The sequence below is a fragment of the Mauremys mutica genome, chromosome 18 (assembly GCF_020497125.1).
Source record: "Mauremys mutica isolate MM-2020 ecotype Southern chromosome 18, ASM2049712v1, whole genome shotgun sequence".
Taxonomy (NCBI): Eukaryota; Metazoa; Chordata; order Testudines; family Geoemydidae; genus Mauremys; species Mauremys mutica.
The window spans coordinates 23,206,301-23,223,086 of NC_059089.1; the positions used below are offsets into that span (position 1 = coordinate 23,206,301).

The 16,786-nt window shown below is 51.7% G+C and overlaps 1 protein-coding gene across 7 annotated transcripts in view; it reads right to left on the reverse strand.

Annotated features, from left to right (window-relative positions):
- GPSM1 (G protein signaling modulator 1) overlaps positions 1-16,786 on the reverse strand; it is a 140,182-nt gene that overhangs the window by 76,295 nt on the left and 47,101 nt on the right. For 6 of the 7 annotated variants that reach the window (XM_044992587.1, XM_044992586.1, XM_044992585.1 and 3 more), the window contains exons 2-8: positions 16,255-16,476; positions 14,667-14,802; positions 13,298-13,440; positions 8,910-9,033; positions 6,335-6,450; positions 5,237-5,392; positions 2,389-2,497 (exon numbers count right to left, since the gene is read on the reverse strand). In XM_044992587.1, coding sequence (XP_044848522.1) covers positions 2,389-2,497; positions 5,237-5,392; positions 6,335-6,450; positions 8,910-9,033; positions 13,298-13,440; positions 14,667-14,802; positions 16,255-16,476 — 1,006 coding nt within the window. Of the gene's footprint in view, positions 1-2,388; positions 2,498-5,236; positions 5,393-6,334; positions 6,451-8,909; positions 9,034-13,297; positions 13,441-14,666; positions 14,803-16,254; positions 16,477-16,786 lie in introns of those variants that run through there. The other variant, XM_044992592.1, reaches the window with a different exon arrangement.

Below are 16,786 nucleotides of genomic sequence, written 5' to 3' on the forward strand. Positions count from 1 at the left end.
CGGGACAGGCCCAACGTTTGTGGACAGAGGAAAGTGTTTTCTGGGGTAGTTATATGGTTGCTTTGGCTACCGCTGGATTAGCAACTACCTTGTGCTGACGCTTTCGGTTATCTGTGCCCCAAGAGGCACTATTATATAAACAAAAATAACAGCACACAATTTTAGGCTTGCAGATGGTATTTTTCAGTCATTTCCTTGGCAGCGGTTTGAGCCACTCGAGGCGAGAGGTGCCAGAGCCATCCTTAAAAGATGAGTGACGCTTGTCTGGCTTTGGGTCAGAAATGCAGACCAAGGCCTGACTTGCTTCTCTGCCCCAGCCAGGTCTCTGTTTGCAAACCTGGGTGGAAGGCTCAGGAGAACTGGCTTCTAAGGGGTTTCCCAGCACGTCTAAGCCAGAAATATGGTGAGAAGAGCCACATGGGGCGATTCTGGCCCTTCCACTCTGAACCTAGAGGCACCCAAGCAAGAGCAAAAACAAGATTGGGAGGAGAAAGGTAACCTAACATTTTAAAAAGTGGTTTGGTTCTAAAATCCAACACTGTGACACAAGGGGTGTGACGCTGCATGGAATATGGGAGGCACTTTACGATATGCATCCGACGAAGTGGGTATTCGCCCACAAAAGCTCATGCTCCAATACGTCTGTTAGTCTATAAGGTGCCACAGGACTCTGCTGCTTTTCTGATACTGTTGATACCAGTATTATAAAATTGCAAGGAATCTGACCAGATATGCCACGTAAGGTATCTGTGAAAATGTTATGATTTGCCCAGTATGATAATCTCATTTATATGTTTGTATCACCTTTGAATTGTAAGTTATAGATACGTAGAGTATGTCTGGGTTTCAAAACCTGTGCTGTATTTCTGGGTGACATCCCCACACCGATTGGCATCAGCCTGTTCAATGGCCCATCAAGGGTCAGCAGCGGTACAATGAACCCATTGAAAGGAAATAAGGGATACGCCTATTGAGTCAGCAAGGCATGTGGTATGCCTGTGGACAGAGAACTCTGAGGCTTTTCCAGGCCATGTGCTGGGAAGCTTGTATTTGGGACACAGGAAGTACAAGCCACATGGCAAAAAGACTATAAAAGGCAGCCGCATTAGCTTCATTTTGTCTTCATTCCTGCTTCTTCCCTCTGGAGTAACTTCTCTACAAACGAAGCTCTGAACAAAGGACTGAATGACCCGTCCAAGCCGTGGATGTTCCAGAGGGACTTTCAAGCCAGCAAACTCACCAACGCTGCCAAGAACCTGCTACATGGACTTTGAAATCTCTGTACGTATCTGAGTGCTTTATCATTTGCCAGCTCTCTTCTTCTTCTTCTTTCTTTTTTCTTTATAATAAACCTTTAATTTTAGGCACTAAAGGATTGGCTGGGAGCGTGGGATTTTGGGTAAGATCCAAGCTAATATTGACCTGGCAATGTGGGGTTCAGAAGAACATTTTGTATAGTGGGCAGAGTTTTTCAAATAACTTCTCACTGTACTGGACTTAGGTGCTGATTGGGAGCCAGAAAACTGGAATGTGATAAGGGGGCTGGGTGATTTCTTGTTTTTTTAAACTTGATGACCAGTGTGGGAGATGAAAAGCACAGTCTGAGTTTAACTTCAGTGTTAATCACCAGTTTTAGGAGTCTCTGCTCCCCCTTTTGCAGCCTGCCCTGCCCTTGGCATTTTCAGAGAGGGCTGCCCCACGCACCCCGGGTCACAAGGGGGATGGCTCTTATTTTTTCCCATCTTTACTCAGAAACTTTCCCTGCCCCTTTCTCCATCATGTTCCTTATGGTGTCGCAGGGAGCTGCCAGCCCTGGGTAGAACAATGCTTCCGCTCACCCAGAGATGTGGCCTCACGTTGCATCTGAAGAGAAAAGCCGTCACCCATCTCTTTCAGACCCCCTGATCCTCTACAAAACAGGACTGGGCTCTGAGTCAGCGACGTGCTCTCTGAGCTCAGCCCAGGTCTCAAATGCGGGTGTTCTCCTAAGTGGTTGGACACATGTTGTATTTAGATTCCTCCAGGCCAGCTGGAGCCCACCAGTGCAGAACAGCTTGGAAAGCGGGGCCCACCCTTTCCTTTTTGCCTTGGCAAACACCCCCCAAAAACCGTGCCGAGCACGCAATTTGCAAACCAGGGCCGAGTTAACCAGGTACAGTAACTCTATTAGAAACAATTAAGACACAGCTGGGGGAGGTCTCCCGTGATGAGATTTTTCCAGCCTCGGTTTGCAATTCTCAAAGATAGCACATAAAAACCAAGCACTGCACATGATGGAAGCTTTCACGACTGGAGAAGAACTCCCTCAGTGTGTCTTATTAGCATAATCCAGGTCTTCCTCCCAGCAGGGAGATCTGGTTCGCCCTGATCCGGACCAGTTCCTCTTACCTCTTGTGAGATTTCAAGATGTTTCCTTGCAAAGCGCAGGGCTTGGTCATGGTTCCCAAGAGAGACATAGGCATTTCCTAGACTCCAGCAGGCTCTTCCTTCTCCCACTCTGCAAAACAGGAAATCATCATCCATAGGCGTTCTGTGAGATGCAGCAAAAACCAGCCATTTCAGGACCTGCATGTTTCTGGCCTCTCCTTGGAAGCCTCAAAGGCCCTGTTTCCATGCCGATTTCTGTGTCCACTTTTGCGCAGATAATCAAGCCTATGGGTGAAATCCTGATTCTATTGAAGTCAATGGCAAAGCTCCCATTAATATCAATAGGGTCGGGATTTCACTCCATATCTTATAGAGCAGCTATTTGCACGGCATCTCGCTGCACCTGGAAAAGTGGCTGCACACTTACAAGCCGCGCGTGCAAGCTGGCTGTGCAGAATGAGGGCACACCCCCTTTTGTGAAGGCAACCAGCTGGGACAGGTGACGTGAGCAGAGAAATCACAGGCCCTGGCGAAAAAATGGCTCTAGACATTAAAAAGCCTGGTCCAGGTAATCAGTGATGTAAATCAGTGTAGCCCATTAACCGTAATAGAGCTTCATTGATTTACGCTGGTGGGGGATCTGACCCACTGGGTGCAGGGTCAACAGTCAAGAGGGGGATTTATTTTAAGTGCCTTGTGGATAAAATGGCCTTTTGAGAATTCCTTCCTTCCTGAGACTGGTTTTAATCACTCAAAAACCACCTTGATTTTTTCTCTTTGGTCACCAAATCATTTTTCCCCCTTGCCGGACTTTCCCTCGTCCTGGGGCGAGCAGCTGCCTCTGCAGCACTCCCACCCCCCCCGGAGAGCAGAGGGGTGGGAAACTGGCAATCACTCCGGGGGTCCCCCATGCAGCAGAGCACAGCCGTGGCTGTCGTCATCTTCCAAACACCACCAGATGTTCAGCTGCTGTCACTGAACGCTCCCCGGCTACCCTCGGCGATTAACCCCTTCACCGTGCACACACGTTCCCACAGCAACAGTGACAGGGCATCTAAGCGCAGCCCCGTTTGCTCATGGGCCAGGGATGAATAAGCAGGAGCGTAGCACGGCTCAAACACAGCAACAATGCAACCTGCACGCGGCACGGGCCTTTCAGTGGGCGGCCCCATGGGCCACAAAGCGGGACCGCAGCAGCCGACAATAACCTCAGCGACCTCCTCCTCCAGGGCGCAGCTCTTCACAGTCCACCCCACTTCAGGCATGAAGCTGAGAAAGCAGACGAGCTTTACCCCAGGCCCTGAGGGTCACCAGGCTGTGGGAGCAGCAGGGGAAGGCCTCCCTGCACTGAGAATGCCCCACCGCCAGCCCTCAGCTCTTGGGAGCGCTAGAGAGACAACTAGCCCAATGGCTTGTGTAGGAAAAGGACAGGTGCCTCTTCTGTACCGTGGAGCGGAACCCCATGCTACTCCAGGGGTGCAGGTGGGGGGACCTACGGAGCCCCCCGAAACCTGTTCCTGAGGAAGACACTGTCCGGGGATGGGCTACTAGAGGGTTTCTAATTTTCAGTGTTTTTAAGGAGATTGTGACTCACTTTTTAGGGTTAAACATCAGCCCCACACTCCCACGTTTAAGCATGTCCTTTGAAGTAACCCCTCCTTGCTCTGCTCTCCTCTCCTCAGGGCCAGCTCCCAGGGAGGCCGGAAGATCTTTAGGGCTCACCAGCCTCCCATAAAGACTGCGCCCAGCCCCACACAGGAACGTCTCACCTTTGTATTATTCAGCCTGTGTTTGATAAACACGTGTTCCCTAGGTTTTGCTTCTGTGCTGCTTTTACTAGCATCAGCCTAAACACAGAATATCCCCTCTCAAGGCCCACCAGCCCCCTTCATGTCCGATGGACGCCTGGGGGGCTGCTGGGAAAGAGAACGCTCTCCATCTCCCAGCGAGCCATCAGAACCGGCATCGGTTTCTGATCAGACAGAAAATGCCCAGAAATATGCAGGCTGTCTCCATTTCAATGTCCATGCTCCATCTAGTGGCAGGAGTTAGCAGGGGCGCTGGGAGGATTTTTATAGTGGGGATGCTGAAAGCCGTCGAACAAAGCTGCAGAGTCGGTCTGCGATAGAAGTCGCGTATTCCTTGCTATTATTCCTTCAAGACAAGGGTGCTGCACCCCCAGCGCTCTTAGGCCCAGTGCCCCTGGGGACTGGAGCATCCCAAAGGCTCTTTGGAAATGGCTCTGTATGGGGCCAGTGAGTGGTATTTTCATAGCCTGATTAGACAGGAAGGCCTATTTCAACACACCTAGTGCAAGGCTGTTCCTTCATGCAGATCTGTAGCACTTTCTCCTCTCTCGCTTTCATGCACTCCTAGAAGCTAGAGCTGGAAATGACCCTTCGTACGGCTACACTGCAATCACGGGCTGTGACTGCAGCTCCTGTAGACCTGCCGCTCATTCCTCTCCCTGCTGGTGCAGAGTTGTTCTTTACATCCCATTCAAGCGCTTGGTCTAGTCTCCAGCGATGGTGCTTCCACCACTTCCATAGAGAGACATAAAGGTGCTCACCAGGAGGTTGCTGGGATAAACAGAGTAGCAGCTGGGACGGACGGCTGAACATAACAGACCTTTAGTAAATCTCACCAGAGAGCTGATATCACCCACATGAACACAGCTGGGCAGGGGGCTTTGCCCCCATTGTAGAGGCTGGACCATCAGAAAGATTTAGGAGTCTGCTACTATTGCAAAGCTAACGGTCTTAGTCCTTTAGCCCTAGAGGCTCAGGTGTTTAGTCTGAGAGACGCCAGGTTCAATCCCCACTGACGCCATTATACTAACAAGTCACAGATACGGTCCCAAATCTCTCACCTGTCCCCCAGCTCCTGCGCTATCAGCAGGTGCTTTAGATGGTAGTCGATGGCTCGCTCGTAGTCTTGGAGCAACGTGTAAGTGTTTCCGAGGCTGTAGCAAGCCTGAGCTTCTACTGCTTGGTCTTTCAGTTGTCTGGAGAGTTGGAGTGTTTTCCTGCAATAAACAGACGGAGACACAGACACATTCATGCACAGCACATCTGCAAGCCAGGGAGAAATGCTGATCTGCTGAGGGCAGATTCCTTAGGGAGTTTATCTGAAGCCAAAGAATGTCACATTCTAAGGGTGCGTCTGCATTGGAGGTGAGATTCCAACTCGTGTAGACATCCCGGTGCTAGCTTTGACGGAGTGAATGCACTAAAAACAGCAGTGTAACCACAGAGCGCCAAGTATGCTCTCGTCCAAGACCCAAGGTACATGCAGGGTGACTTGCTGCTCGTTCAGAGCTAGCGCAGGTATGTCTACCCAAGCTGGAAAATTTCCCTCCAGCTCTAGCGTGGACATCCCTAAGACCTGCTGATGGCTGCCCTGCCTTCCCAACCCAATTCTATACCTCCGGCTTCAGTGCTTTATACCAGGGTGAATTTAGCCCCATTGTATTGATAAATTCAGCTCTGCTCTGTCAAGCAGAACCGACGGAGATAAGTTTTGGGAACGTGCAGGTCTGTAGAAAGGCTGGAGACTCACTCCTCCTGTTACCCAGCAGTCTGTCCCTGCTCTTTTGGGATGCAGCCTCCTTGGGCACAGCTCTTCCAGCACCAGCACGGCAGAGCGCTGCTTTGGAGAATCCGGGAATTTGGACTATAATAACATGCACCAACTATCATCTGTACAAGTTACACAAGTGGCCAGCAGGGGGCGATATGATGCACACATCAATTGGGAGCTGAGCTCTGGCTGGAGAAAGACAACACTGAACCGGCTCCAGTTCCCTGTGGGTGGCTTATACCTAGTGCTTGAAGCTCCGGGATGCATTACAACAGACCGGGGTTCCCAGGGGAATAGCTTCGCTCAGCCTGGCTGCTCTTGTGCATTCTGCAAAGGCAGAGAGCCCAGAGCCCGGCCTCTGCTTTCCCCCAACAGCTGTGGCACTTACTTGTAATACTCCGCCGAGATGTCAAACCTGCCGAGGAAGATGTGCGCATTGCCCAGGTTGCTGTATGCTCTCCTCTCGGCCGCTTTGTCCCCAAACTCCTTGGCGATGGCGAGTCGCTGGAACAGACACAGGCAGGCACATGAGAACGCATCGACTGCAGCCCCAGCGCCTCGGGGAGCATGTGCTACTGCTGGCCACCGACGCCCTCTCTCCAAGGCCCAGACCCAGCCAGCCACTGAGGCGCGATGGTCCTGCTGGCTTACAGGTAAGCGTGTAGTTAAGTGATCAGCTGGATGGGAGGGCAGGGCCCCAATCAGCTGGAGAAGCGACGCGGCTGATCACTCCGCCGTAACGCCCAGGAGGGGTTCTGTTGTGCCGCTCAGGGACGTGGGCGCAGAGCGAATCCCCTCCCCAACTGGCTTCCTCTCACTGAATCCCAGCTCTGCTCCTCATCCTTCTCTGCCTGGCTCTGCACTGCTCCAGCCGGGCCCATGTCTCGTCCCGTATTTGGTTCTGCCCACCCTCCTCTCTTCTCCTATATTTGCCCTGCCGCACCCTGGGCTTTGCACGGAGCCTGGAGCAGTGTCCCACGCCCGCCTCCTCCTTCCAACCCCTTGTACCAGGTGCCGTTTCTGCAGTTCCTGCCCCGGTCCCATCTTAGTCACTAGCTACTGAGCTCCACGGCGCTTTAGCCTGTCTGAGCTCCCTGCGGCTGAGCTCCCTGCGGCGCCCCGGGAAGTAAATGAGCCCTAAGCTGCTGGCAGCAGGGATCGGGTCACCGCACCCATTGGCCGAGCATTACAGTCCTTTGTCACAAGCATTCCTGATGAGACGCCTTGGCAGCAGCTTCGTTAAACGCATTGTCATCGGCAATTAAAACGAAGACTGGTAGGAGTTCAGAATGGAAGAGCCCTGCGAGGTTACCCACAATCTGCGCCGACGCTGTTTAGAGAAACTGCCCGTGTGGTTCCAAACAAACCCCACTGCAGGGCTGTGGGCCTGGCTGCCCATCCCACACCCAGAGGCGGCCAGGCTGACCTGCTCCAGGCAGCTCTCCAGCAGGCCGACTGCCTGGGACCTCCCCTGCTGGGGCCCATTCTAGGATCCAGCCTGCTTTCTGGAGCTTCCCCCAGCTGATCTCTTTCAGCCTTTATAGGAATCAGGTGCTCCCCGGGCAATCTGGCACCTTGCAAACTACCGGGCCCCAACAGGGCTCCACTCAGAACATGGCTGGCGGCTCCAGCCCTCTGGCTCCTCGGGGGAAGACTATGCTGTTACAAACCTGCTGGGACTTCTCCCATCCCAGATACCTGCTGCGCTGCTAAAAACAGCCTGTGTGACCTCCCCGCTCGACGCTGCTCCCACCGCCGCTGACGCTAACTCAGGCCAGTTGGCATGGCAGGGCCAGCCAGTCACCTGGCAGCCGGGTTACTCTTTGGTTGGGAAATCCTGGCCCCATCGCAGCTTTGACTGTGTTCCTTCCTGGGGGAACCGTTCCATGCTGTGGGGCACCTGTCACAGCAAAGATGGGGCCCAAGACGGGGCTCTCTCTGCTTGCACTGGAGTAGGGCCCCGGTAAGGCAAGGAAGCTGGGTGCCAGTCACTTCCCAGGGGCTGTTTCAAGCAAAGGAGGCGAGAAATCATTTCCTTCTGCAGCACTGAGTCAAACGGTCTTGGCCTGTAACGTTTCACTCTGCAGCAGGTTATTCAGCACCACGGATACCGCTGCGTCTCTCCCCACTCCACACAAGGGGCGTTTGCGTCGGGGGTGGGTTTTAATCTAGTCAGTTTCTGGGTTTTAATCTAGTCAGTTTCTTGTTCAGGACAACAGCCGGCCCTGGCAAACTCAAGGCCTTTATTTATGCCCAGCCCGAGTCCTGCGAGCTGCCTCCCGTCTGCCCAGCGGATGTGCCTCACCCCTGATGAGGGGAAGGACGGCTCCGAGGCGTGGGAGAGGAGCCCATCCCTGGGTTCTCCGCACGGTGCATCAATCAGGGCAGTGGTTGGCGTGTATATTAAACGCTTATACCTCAGGTGGATTGCTTCTGTGGATTGGTAAAAACACAGGCCTCTGGGAGTGGCCTCCAAACACCACTGATCTGTCTTCTGAGCACCAGCAGCCGCCTTCAGTGCTCTGATTCTCAGCACTCTGGCCTAAGCATCTCCTACTCAGGGAGGGAGGCAGGGAGAGCCCATCGCATACAGAGTTTACCTTGCAGGGCAATATTCCTGGTGGTGACCAATGATTATTTTTTGGTGGTTCTTTACTTAGCCTGTCAGTAACACATGGCTAGATCGCCTCATCTGACAACAGCTGCCACGTGAGATTCTGCCACCTTCGTGCTGAGTGCCACCTTACTCCCACCGGCTCTGGTGGGAGTCAGGAGCTACTCAGCATGAGGAAGGGTGACAGGATCTGGCACATAGCGTCTGTAATGGGAGATGAAGGATACGATGCAGCTAGGGGTGAACGGACCAATGTCTAGGTCCCTTCTACATGCCAGGCACAAAGACACGTCTGAGGAAGCGACTGGATCACCCACGCCCTATGAGAACAATCGACACCCCTCCTTACCTCTTTGTGGAAAGCCGTAGCTTCGCTGAAGTTCCCGAGCAAGTACTGGGTATTGCCAAGGTTCCCATAGGCTCGGCCCTGAGCGGCTCTGTCCCCAAGCTCCTTCACCAGAGACAGATTCCTCCTGCAAGAAATCAGAGCAGCACGTCCAGTCACTCTCAGCCAACAGGCATCTGGCTCCCATTGACCTTAACATGAGATACAGAGAGCCCAGGGTCAAAGCAAGGAGCTGAGGGGACACAGCTCTCCCGGGCCTGGGTAAACAGCTCCCCTCACAGAGCAATAGTCTCAAGTTGCAGTGGGGGCGGGTCTAGGTTGGTTATGAGGAAACATTATTTCACTAGGAGGGTGGTGAAGCACTGGAATGGGTTACCTAGGGAGCTGGTGGAGTCTCCATCCTTAGAGATTTTTAAGGCCTGGCTTGACAAAGCCCTGGCTGGGATGATTTAGTTGGGTTTGGTCCTGCTCTGAGCACGGGGTTGGACTAGATGACCTCCTGAGGTCTCTTCCAAACCTAATCTTCTATGATTCTATGATCTGCCCCTCCTCCTCACCTGATGTGGCGAGAGCTCCCCCTCCCATTTCAATCACCTTTAATGGCTGGGGAGAATGGCGCTTTTACGCCTTCAGACACAAGCGAGAGATTCTACCTTGGGGCTTTTAGCATTTCACACAGGCCAGACCCTTAGCTGGCCCAAACCAGCGCCACTCCCTCAAATTCAGTTGAGCTGTGCTGATTTGCAGCACCTGCCTGGGTGTTGAAACACCTTCAGGCCTGGTAAGAAATCGCAGGACTTTACACAGGGAGAACAGTGTGATTATCCCCATTTTACAGATGGGGAAACCGAGGCACAGGACGGGGCCGTTACTTACCCAAGGTCACCCAGCAGGCCAGTGGCAGAGCTGGGAACTGAATGCATTACCACTACCACTTATTCTAACCATCTCTCCTTACACACAACTGCCCCACTCAGCCAGAAGAGCAGATACCTTCATGCCCAGAGTTATTTCAAAGAAAAGCCAAGGACAGAGTGTTATTTTCAGCTTTGAAGTACAGTATCTATTTCGGGGGATGGTCCTTGGGAGTCATGCTCTGCCTCAGTTTCCCTCTCTGTAAAATGGGGATAATGATTCATATCTTGTTTCTACAGTGCTTTGAAATCTATGGGTAAAAAGAGCCAGAATAAGAGTCAGATGTTATAATTATTATTAAAAACATTGATGAAGCAAGAGAAAGAGGGAAAAAAAACCAGGAAGGGCCAGGAGCTCTGAGCTATTTCTCTGCCTGCCTTCCCAGTGCCGGCAGCTGGGATGCATCTGAGATGAGCATGACTGGATGCAACACTGCAACGACAAGCGCAGTCAAACCCTCTGCAGTATCCGCTCAGCACATTCAGAGCAGCCTGGATGCTTCAGGCTGGCATGAGTTCACCCAGCAGATGCTCGACATGCACTGACTGCTCTTTGGCAAAAGGATGGGGAGCTATATGCAGGTGCTACACATCTGCAGAGACGAGGAGACTACTTTAAGGGAGATGCTCGTCTCTCCCTTTCAGATAAAAAAGGTTATTTTTAAAAACCCATTTCATTTACTGAAGTAAAAACCAAAGGGGAGAAACCTTGCAGTTAGCTCTAAATAAGCCTAGCGACAGCGTTCCAGCACATGCCATAGCAAACACATCGGCAGCCATGTGGAAAAGGCACAGTTGTTACTGTGGGACACGCTGCAATGCCTCAGAACTTCACGGTGACAGAACAGGAAACTCTTCTGCAGAAACACAGGCCCTGACCACTTGAACTAAAGGTGACTCTCCATTAGCTATTGCAGTATAGGGCCAATGATACTCAGTTGAAGAGCTCTAATTCTATCCAGTAGAGGGCAGTGGTGTGCACACAAGCGAGTTCGTGAGTAGATTCTGCCCCGCAAATGATCATACTTTGTAGAACATTGTGGCATCACAGCAGATGCTCAGGGATTAAATTTAACTGTGTGTGTTACAGTTTGACCTATTCTGAGCTATACTCAAGACAGGTAAACTCAGAAGCTTAGTTTACAACTCTCTGAAAGGAGTTTTGTTGTTTTTTTTTAATTAAAAAAGCCTGCAGTCTTTCCTCATCCCTCCTTGTACAGAATCCCATTCCCACCCCCAGAAATCCCCAGGCAAAAATTAGTCAGAATTATATGAACTGCCAGAAAACACCATCCCCACTGATTATTCTGGCTTGATTAAGATAAGGATCGGAGCACAGACAAGCCACATCCGACTCTGGCACATGAGATCAACTCTGGCCCAGCTTTTCATCTGCGGAGTGCAATGTTTCTGCATCTCTGCTCATTCTCACGCAGCTGCCAGATGGGACAAAGCAGCTTATTCTGCTGCTCCTCTAAGCAGGTGCGCATAACAGTATGTACAGCATTTGGGTCCCTTTAATCCTCAGCTGCTGAGCCAGACCCAGCTGATCCCACCCACAGAACAAACATTCCTGTTCCCCTTTATTCTTCCAGGGAAAGAGAAAACTATAAGCCCTCTGCAAAAATGTGCAAGGTGTTTCCTTTTCCAACTCTAGGCACGGAAATTGTACCACACTATAATATCCATAGTAAAAGGAACAGACACAAATTCTAGGGGCCATAATGCAATTGTTGACTAACACTTCGCTCATTAAGGATCATCACAAACTCTCTATTCACAGCAGTCTACCCCTCCTTTCACTTTGCTTATCCCGCACGCTTTATACGATTCCCTTGCTGCACTACGTTATTTCAGCCATCTTGTATTTGACTGGAGCAGGGGACTGCAGTTTGATGTACCATCCGTCAGCTCTCTAGCTTTATCTCCTTATACTATGTGGCAGGGGAATAAAGGCCCAGGGGTTACAGGCACTGCACATTCTTAAAGGGGAACTGAGCCTGGTACATAATAGAAAATAAGAGCTATTTAGGATTTCAGATCCTTGGCAAAGTCTAATGTAGCAGTGTATGATTATCAACACTTTGCAATTATACAGAGTCTTTCATCAAAGGATCTCAAAATACTTTGAGATGTTTCAGACAAAAGGTGGGCGAGATAATCTCTTGTATTGGACCAACTTCTGTTGGAGAGAGAGCAGCCTTTCAAGCTTGAAGGCTCATTTCTCTCCAACAGAAGTCGGTCCAATAAAAAAATATTACCTCCCCCATCTTGTCTCTCTAATAGCCTGGGCCCGACACCGCTACAACACTGCACTGAAATGTTTATTGACGTTTCACACAATGTGGAAACTGAGGCACAGAGAGGGCAATAGCCTGATTTGTAGAGGTGCCGCGCCCCCGAAGACTTCCTATAGGTGCTCAATATCGTGGAATATTAGGCCAAGAGAGACTTGCTCAACTTCTCACACAGAACTCGAGAGAAACCTAAAAGTCCTGGCTCCCAGGCCCCCTACATTAACCAGAAGTGCCTGTCTCCTGCCTCGCCGTTTAAAAACTATCAATAAATACATTTCAAAGCAGCCAAAAAGCCAATTCCTCCTTTGATGGCCTGCCAAGAGTAGAGTCTCTCTTCTGCCCGATGCCATAACATCGCCGGCACCTCAGGCAGGCTGAGGGATGCAGCACTTTGAACTGGTCGAGGTATCCAGTGCCACTGCCAGCCACAGGAGAATGAGCTCCAAGCTCAGGTCTTGGCATCTAAGCTCCCCTTTGGTTCAGTTCATATTTAGTGCAGGGGAAGAGGGTCTTTTCCAGGAGGCACTGAGGGAGGGTCTCTGGCCTGTTACGCAGGAGGTCAGACTAGATGAGCCTAACTTCCGGCCTTAAAATCTCATCAACGTTTACTTTCCTCCCCCTTTCCCACTCCCCGCACTTTCTGCCTTTATTCTCCTCTCAACAGCCCATATGGGTGTGCCCCACCCTGCCAAAGAGGTGAGCACACCGGCCCCTCTACAGGCAGGCAAGGCGGTCCTGGGGTCAGCCAAAAGGGGTGGGTGGATGTGGGGATCACTGGGGAGGAATCCACAGCGCTCCCCTGCCCAAAAACACAGCCGAATCCACCCCCAACCCCGGGGTCCTTGCTGGTTTAGTCAGGCGGGACCCAGTCGCCTTCTAAGTGGAGTGCTTTAAAGAGGGCTGTATGAAAAATGACTTGTCACAAGCCCAGTGCTGTTATCTTTCACCTGTCGGCCATCACCACACTTCTGCAGCTCCCCAGAGCTGTCATCAGGACAGTAACAAGACACATGCACACAGCGCTGGAATGATGCACTCATCAGACCGAGCACGGAGAGAGCGCCAGACGCTTTGCAAGTTTGCCATGCGCATGATTGCAGCCGGGTAAATTACTGCCGACCACGATGGGGCTGTTTGTGCATCCCCGTCCCCCGCAGATCTGGGAAGGGTTGGTACTTACTCATAGTATTCCGAAGCTCTCTGCAGCGTCTCCTTGACTTCTGGAGGCAGGGAACCCGGGTCTTGGGCCATGCTCCAAGACAACTGCTTTCCCTTTGCATGGTAAACATTGCCAATGTTATACAGCGCTCTAGCTTCACCTACCTGGAAAGGGGGGGGGGGAAACCACAGAAGAGCAGGTGTTACACTCCACATTGTAATGCCAAGCTTCCCGTCTCTGGGCAAAGGGCAGCTAACCAAAAGCAAGGGCAGCCTTGTAGAGCATTACAGCTTCATTTTAGAAGCTGAGTCTGAGGGACTGGATGAATCCAAGGACTGTTAAAAGGACTAGAACCTGCCACCGTTAGGTCGCCAGTTCAAAGACAGCCCAGGTCAATGATCCCTAGCTCTTACCTAGTGCTTTTCATCAGTAGACTTCAAAGCGCTTTACAAAGGAGATCACTCTCATTCTCCCCCTTTTACAGATGGGAAAACTGAGGCACAGATCGGGGAAGCGATTTGTCCAAGGCCACCCAGCATGCCAGTGGAAAAGTGGGGAATAGAACCCAGGTCTCCTGAGTCCCAGTCTAATGTTCTATCCACTAGGATTCACTGCTCTGAAGAGAAACCAGTAGTGACCTCAAGTCCTCATCTGATGGCTGGTTGGTGGCCTATGTGCAAGGGATGGTTTCAGTCCAGCCCCTCATGGATGGGGACCATGGAGACTCCTATCTATACATATAACAAGCCCAGCACAGGCAGGAATGGTGCCAGCTATCCCACAATGGCCCTTGCCAATCTCCTGTGGGCGCAGGGGGGGAGTTCAACCCCCATGACTCATACACTGACTGGCCTCGCCAGTGAAACTGCCCGCTCAATGCTCCCAAACGTGGTGAGATCTGTGTGCGCGAGAGAGGGAGGCGTGGCTGCTGGTCCACCAGGAACTGGGCTGAGACACACCCGGTTCATTTCACACTGGCCACCAAGCAGCATGCGTCAGAGAGAAAGACCGAGAAGAATCCCTTTCCCTGCCTGTACAACTGAGGTCCAAGAACCATCCTGGAGTTCTTTGCTTGGCCCCATTCTGTGAACTCCAGGAATGTGAATCTCTATTTATTTGGGTTGTTTTTTCTTTCTGGGGGAATCCATTGCTTCCTGGGTACTTTGGGGTCTTCATTCCAGGGATGGCCTGCCCGCATTTTCATCCATTCACACATCCCCTACTTCCTCTGCCACTAGCTGCCCTGGCATCAGATCTGTAGCAGAACAGGAGGGCGATACGGTCAGTCTCCTTCCAGAGCCAGCTTCAATGCTGTCCCAATTGTTGGCTGGCAGGAGGAGGCTTTTAAAAGCCAGGGAATATTTCCTGTTGGGCATCATGGATCAAGTACCTTGTCTCCCTGCTCCTGAGAAATCTCCAAGTGTCTCTGGCAACAAACGATGGCTTCATCAAACTGCCCAAGTATTTTCAATGTATTCCCAAGGTTGCCACTGGCCTTGGCTTCTCCGATACGGTCCCCAATGGTTCTACAAGACGACCGGAGGAAGGGGAAGGGCAGTTATAAATGCTGGGACTCAGCAGGCAGAATTCAATCATGCTAATACTTAAGGCTGTAGCAGGAGTAGGCACTGAACCCATCCGGCTCCTAGCCTGTATGCAGCATGTGCAAACGGAGGGAGAAAGCTCATTTAGTCTTGGAGACAGATTTTTGATTCCCCTCTGGCAGTTGTCGAAATCCAGGATGGAAAATAAAGTTCTATTTACCAGACCCCCACCCCCAGACTTGAAGCTCCCCCTCCCCTCTTACGGTCCTTTCAGCTGGAGAGGACAGGACACAATGCCCAAGATGGCCTATCAGTTCTGCTCAGTCAGAGTTTGCCTTCTTTTCCAGGGACTGAGCATACTCCCAGCCCCTGGGGACTAGTGATGCAGGCACATCGGACAGCACTTCCACTAGCCCCGCCCAGCCCGGGTACCGGTTTTACACCCGTGCCTGGAGGCAGCCAGGTTCTGAAGCTGCCCTGCAGCGAGTTCAAGTCACGCAGGGACAAATGCCACGCCGTGCTGCTCACCCGGGCCACCACATCGGTGCTGCGTTCCCTGCAGAGTGCGGAAGGTTCTCGGATATCAGTAAATCTAACCAACTGCAGACGGAGAATTGTCCCGTTTTTAAAGGTGTTTATTAAATGGGTCTTGAGGCCACACATTTTCAGCAAGCCTCCTTAATGACCCCTCAAAAGGCGTGGTTTCAGCTGACACAAACCCGCTGCGTGGGCGGGCAAGTCAGCGTTACCTCTTTGCACACACAAAGCAGATGCGCTTCCAAATGTTGTTGGGGGCCTTTGGAAAACCTGGCCCAAATTACCCAACTAAGATGCTCCGTGAGAGGGGGAGCAGCCTTGGTGTAATGTGGTGGGGCTGAAAGGATGCTTTTTTTTTTCCCCCCTAAAAGCTGGTCCCATGAAACCCACCTTTCGCCACTATCCAAAGGACCAGAAGGTCGCATGCAATGGCACTAGAAACGGCCAGCACACCTCGAGGCAGGGAGTCCGACTGGAGGTGGCCCTTAGAGCGACTGTTAGAGGAGACAACAGATGGCCGTGCACTGCTTTTTGCTCTGGCCTGGGCAGGATGCAGAGGAAGCCTGGCTGAGATGGGCTCCGTTGTAGTGACACCCCCCCATCCCCCCACCAGGGGAGAAGGTATTTTGGGGAGGGGAGGATTCAGATTTTAAACGGGCCCCAGACCTTCCTCCCAATATCCTCCGCCACATTCAGACTCCTCGCTCTTCCTCCCAATCCCATACCCTGCGGAGACTCTTCCTCCCTGGCTCCTTGATTCTCTCCAGTCACCCACCCCCTGGTGCCCCAGATCTGTTCTCAGTTGCAGTGACTGGATCCCTCAGGCTGCTGGCCTGGGATCCCAGGGATCTTGCCTTAACGCGAGCCCTGCCTGATCGCGTTCACAGGCACGCTTACCTGGCTAGAGTGAGGTCATGCTTATGGTATTCCAGGGCCTTGGAATATTCCTTTAGGTAGAAGTAGGCATTACCCAGCTGGCTGTAGATAGCGCTAAGAGTCTTCAGATCCTCTGTCCCCACCTGCACTGCTGCTTCGAAGAAGGCTGCTCCAGCCTTGAAGTCCCCAGCTTTGCACAGTCGCTCTCCTTCGAGGGCTAGTTCGAGGCAGGAGGCCTCCATCCTGTTAAGATCAAGAAGATCATTTCCAGATGAGCCAAGCTCTCGAGTTCCCACCTTTTTACACATTTTGCTGAGAGCACAAGGAATAAATGCGTGATGCAAACCACAGACTGCCCCTACGCAGACAGAAGGCCCGACACGCTGAAGGCAAGGGAGAGCCAGAATAGATTTTAAAGATTAAAGGCAAATTTTTCAAAAGTTTGATTGAAAGTCAATGGGATTTAGGCTCCTAAGTGCCTAAATCCCTTTTGAAAGGGACTTGTGCTCTTAGGTGACGACTTAGGAACTTTTGAAAATTTTACCTTAAGTGT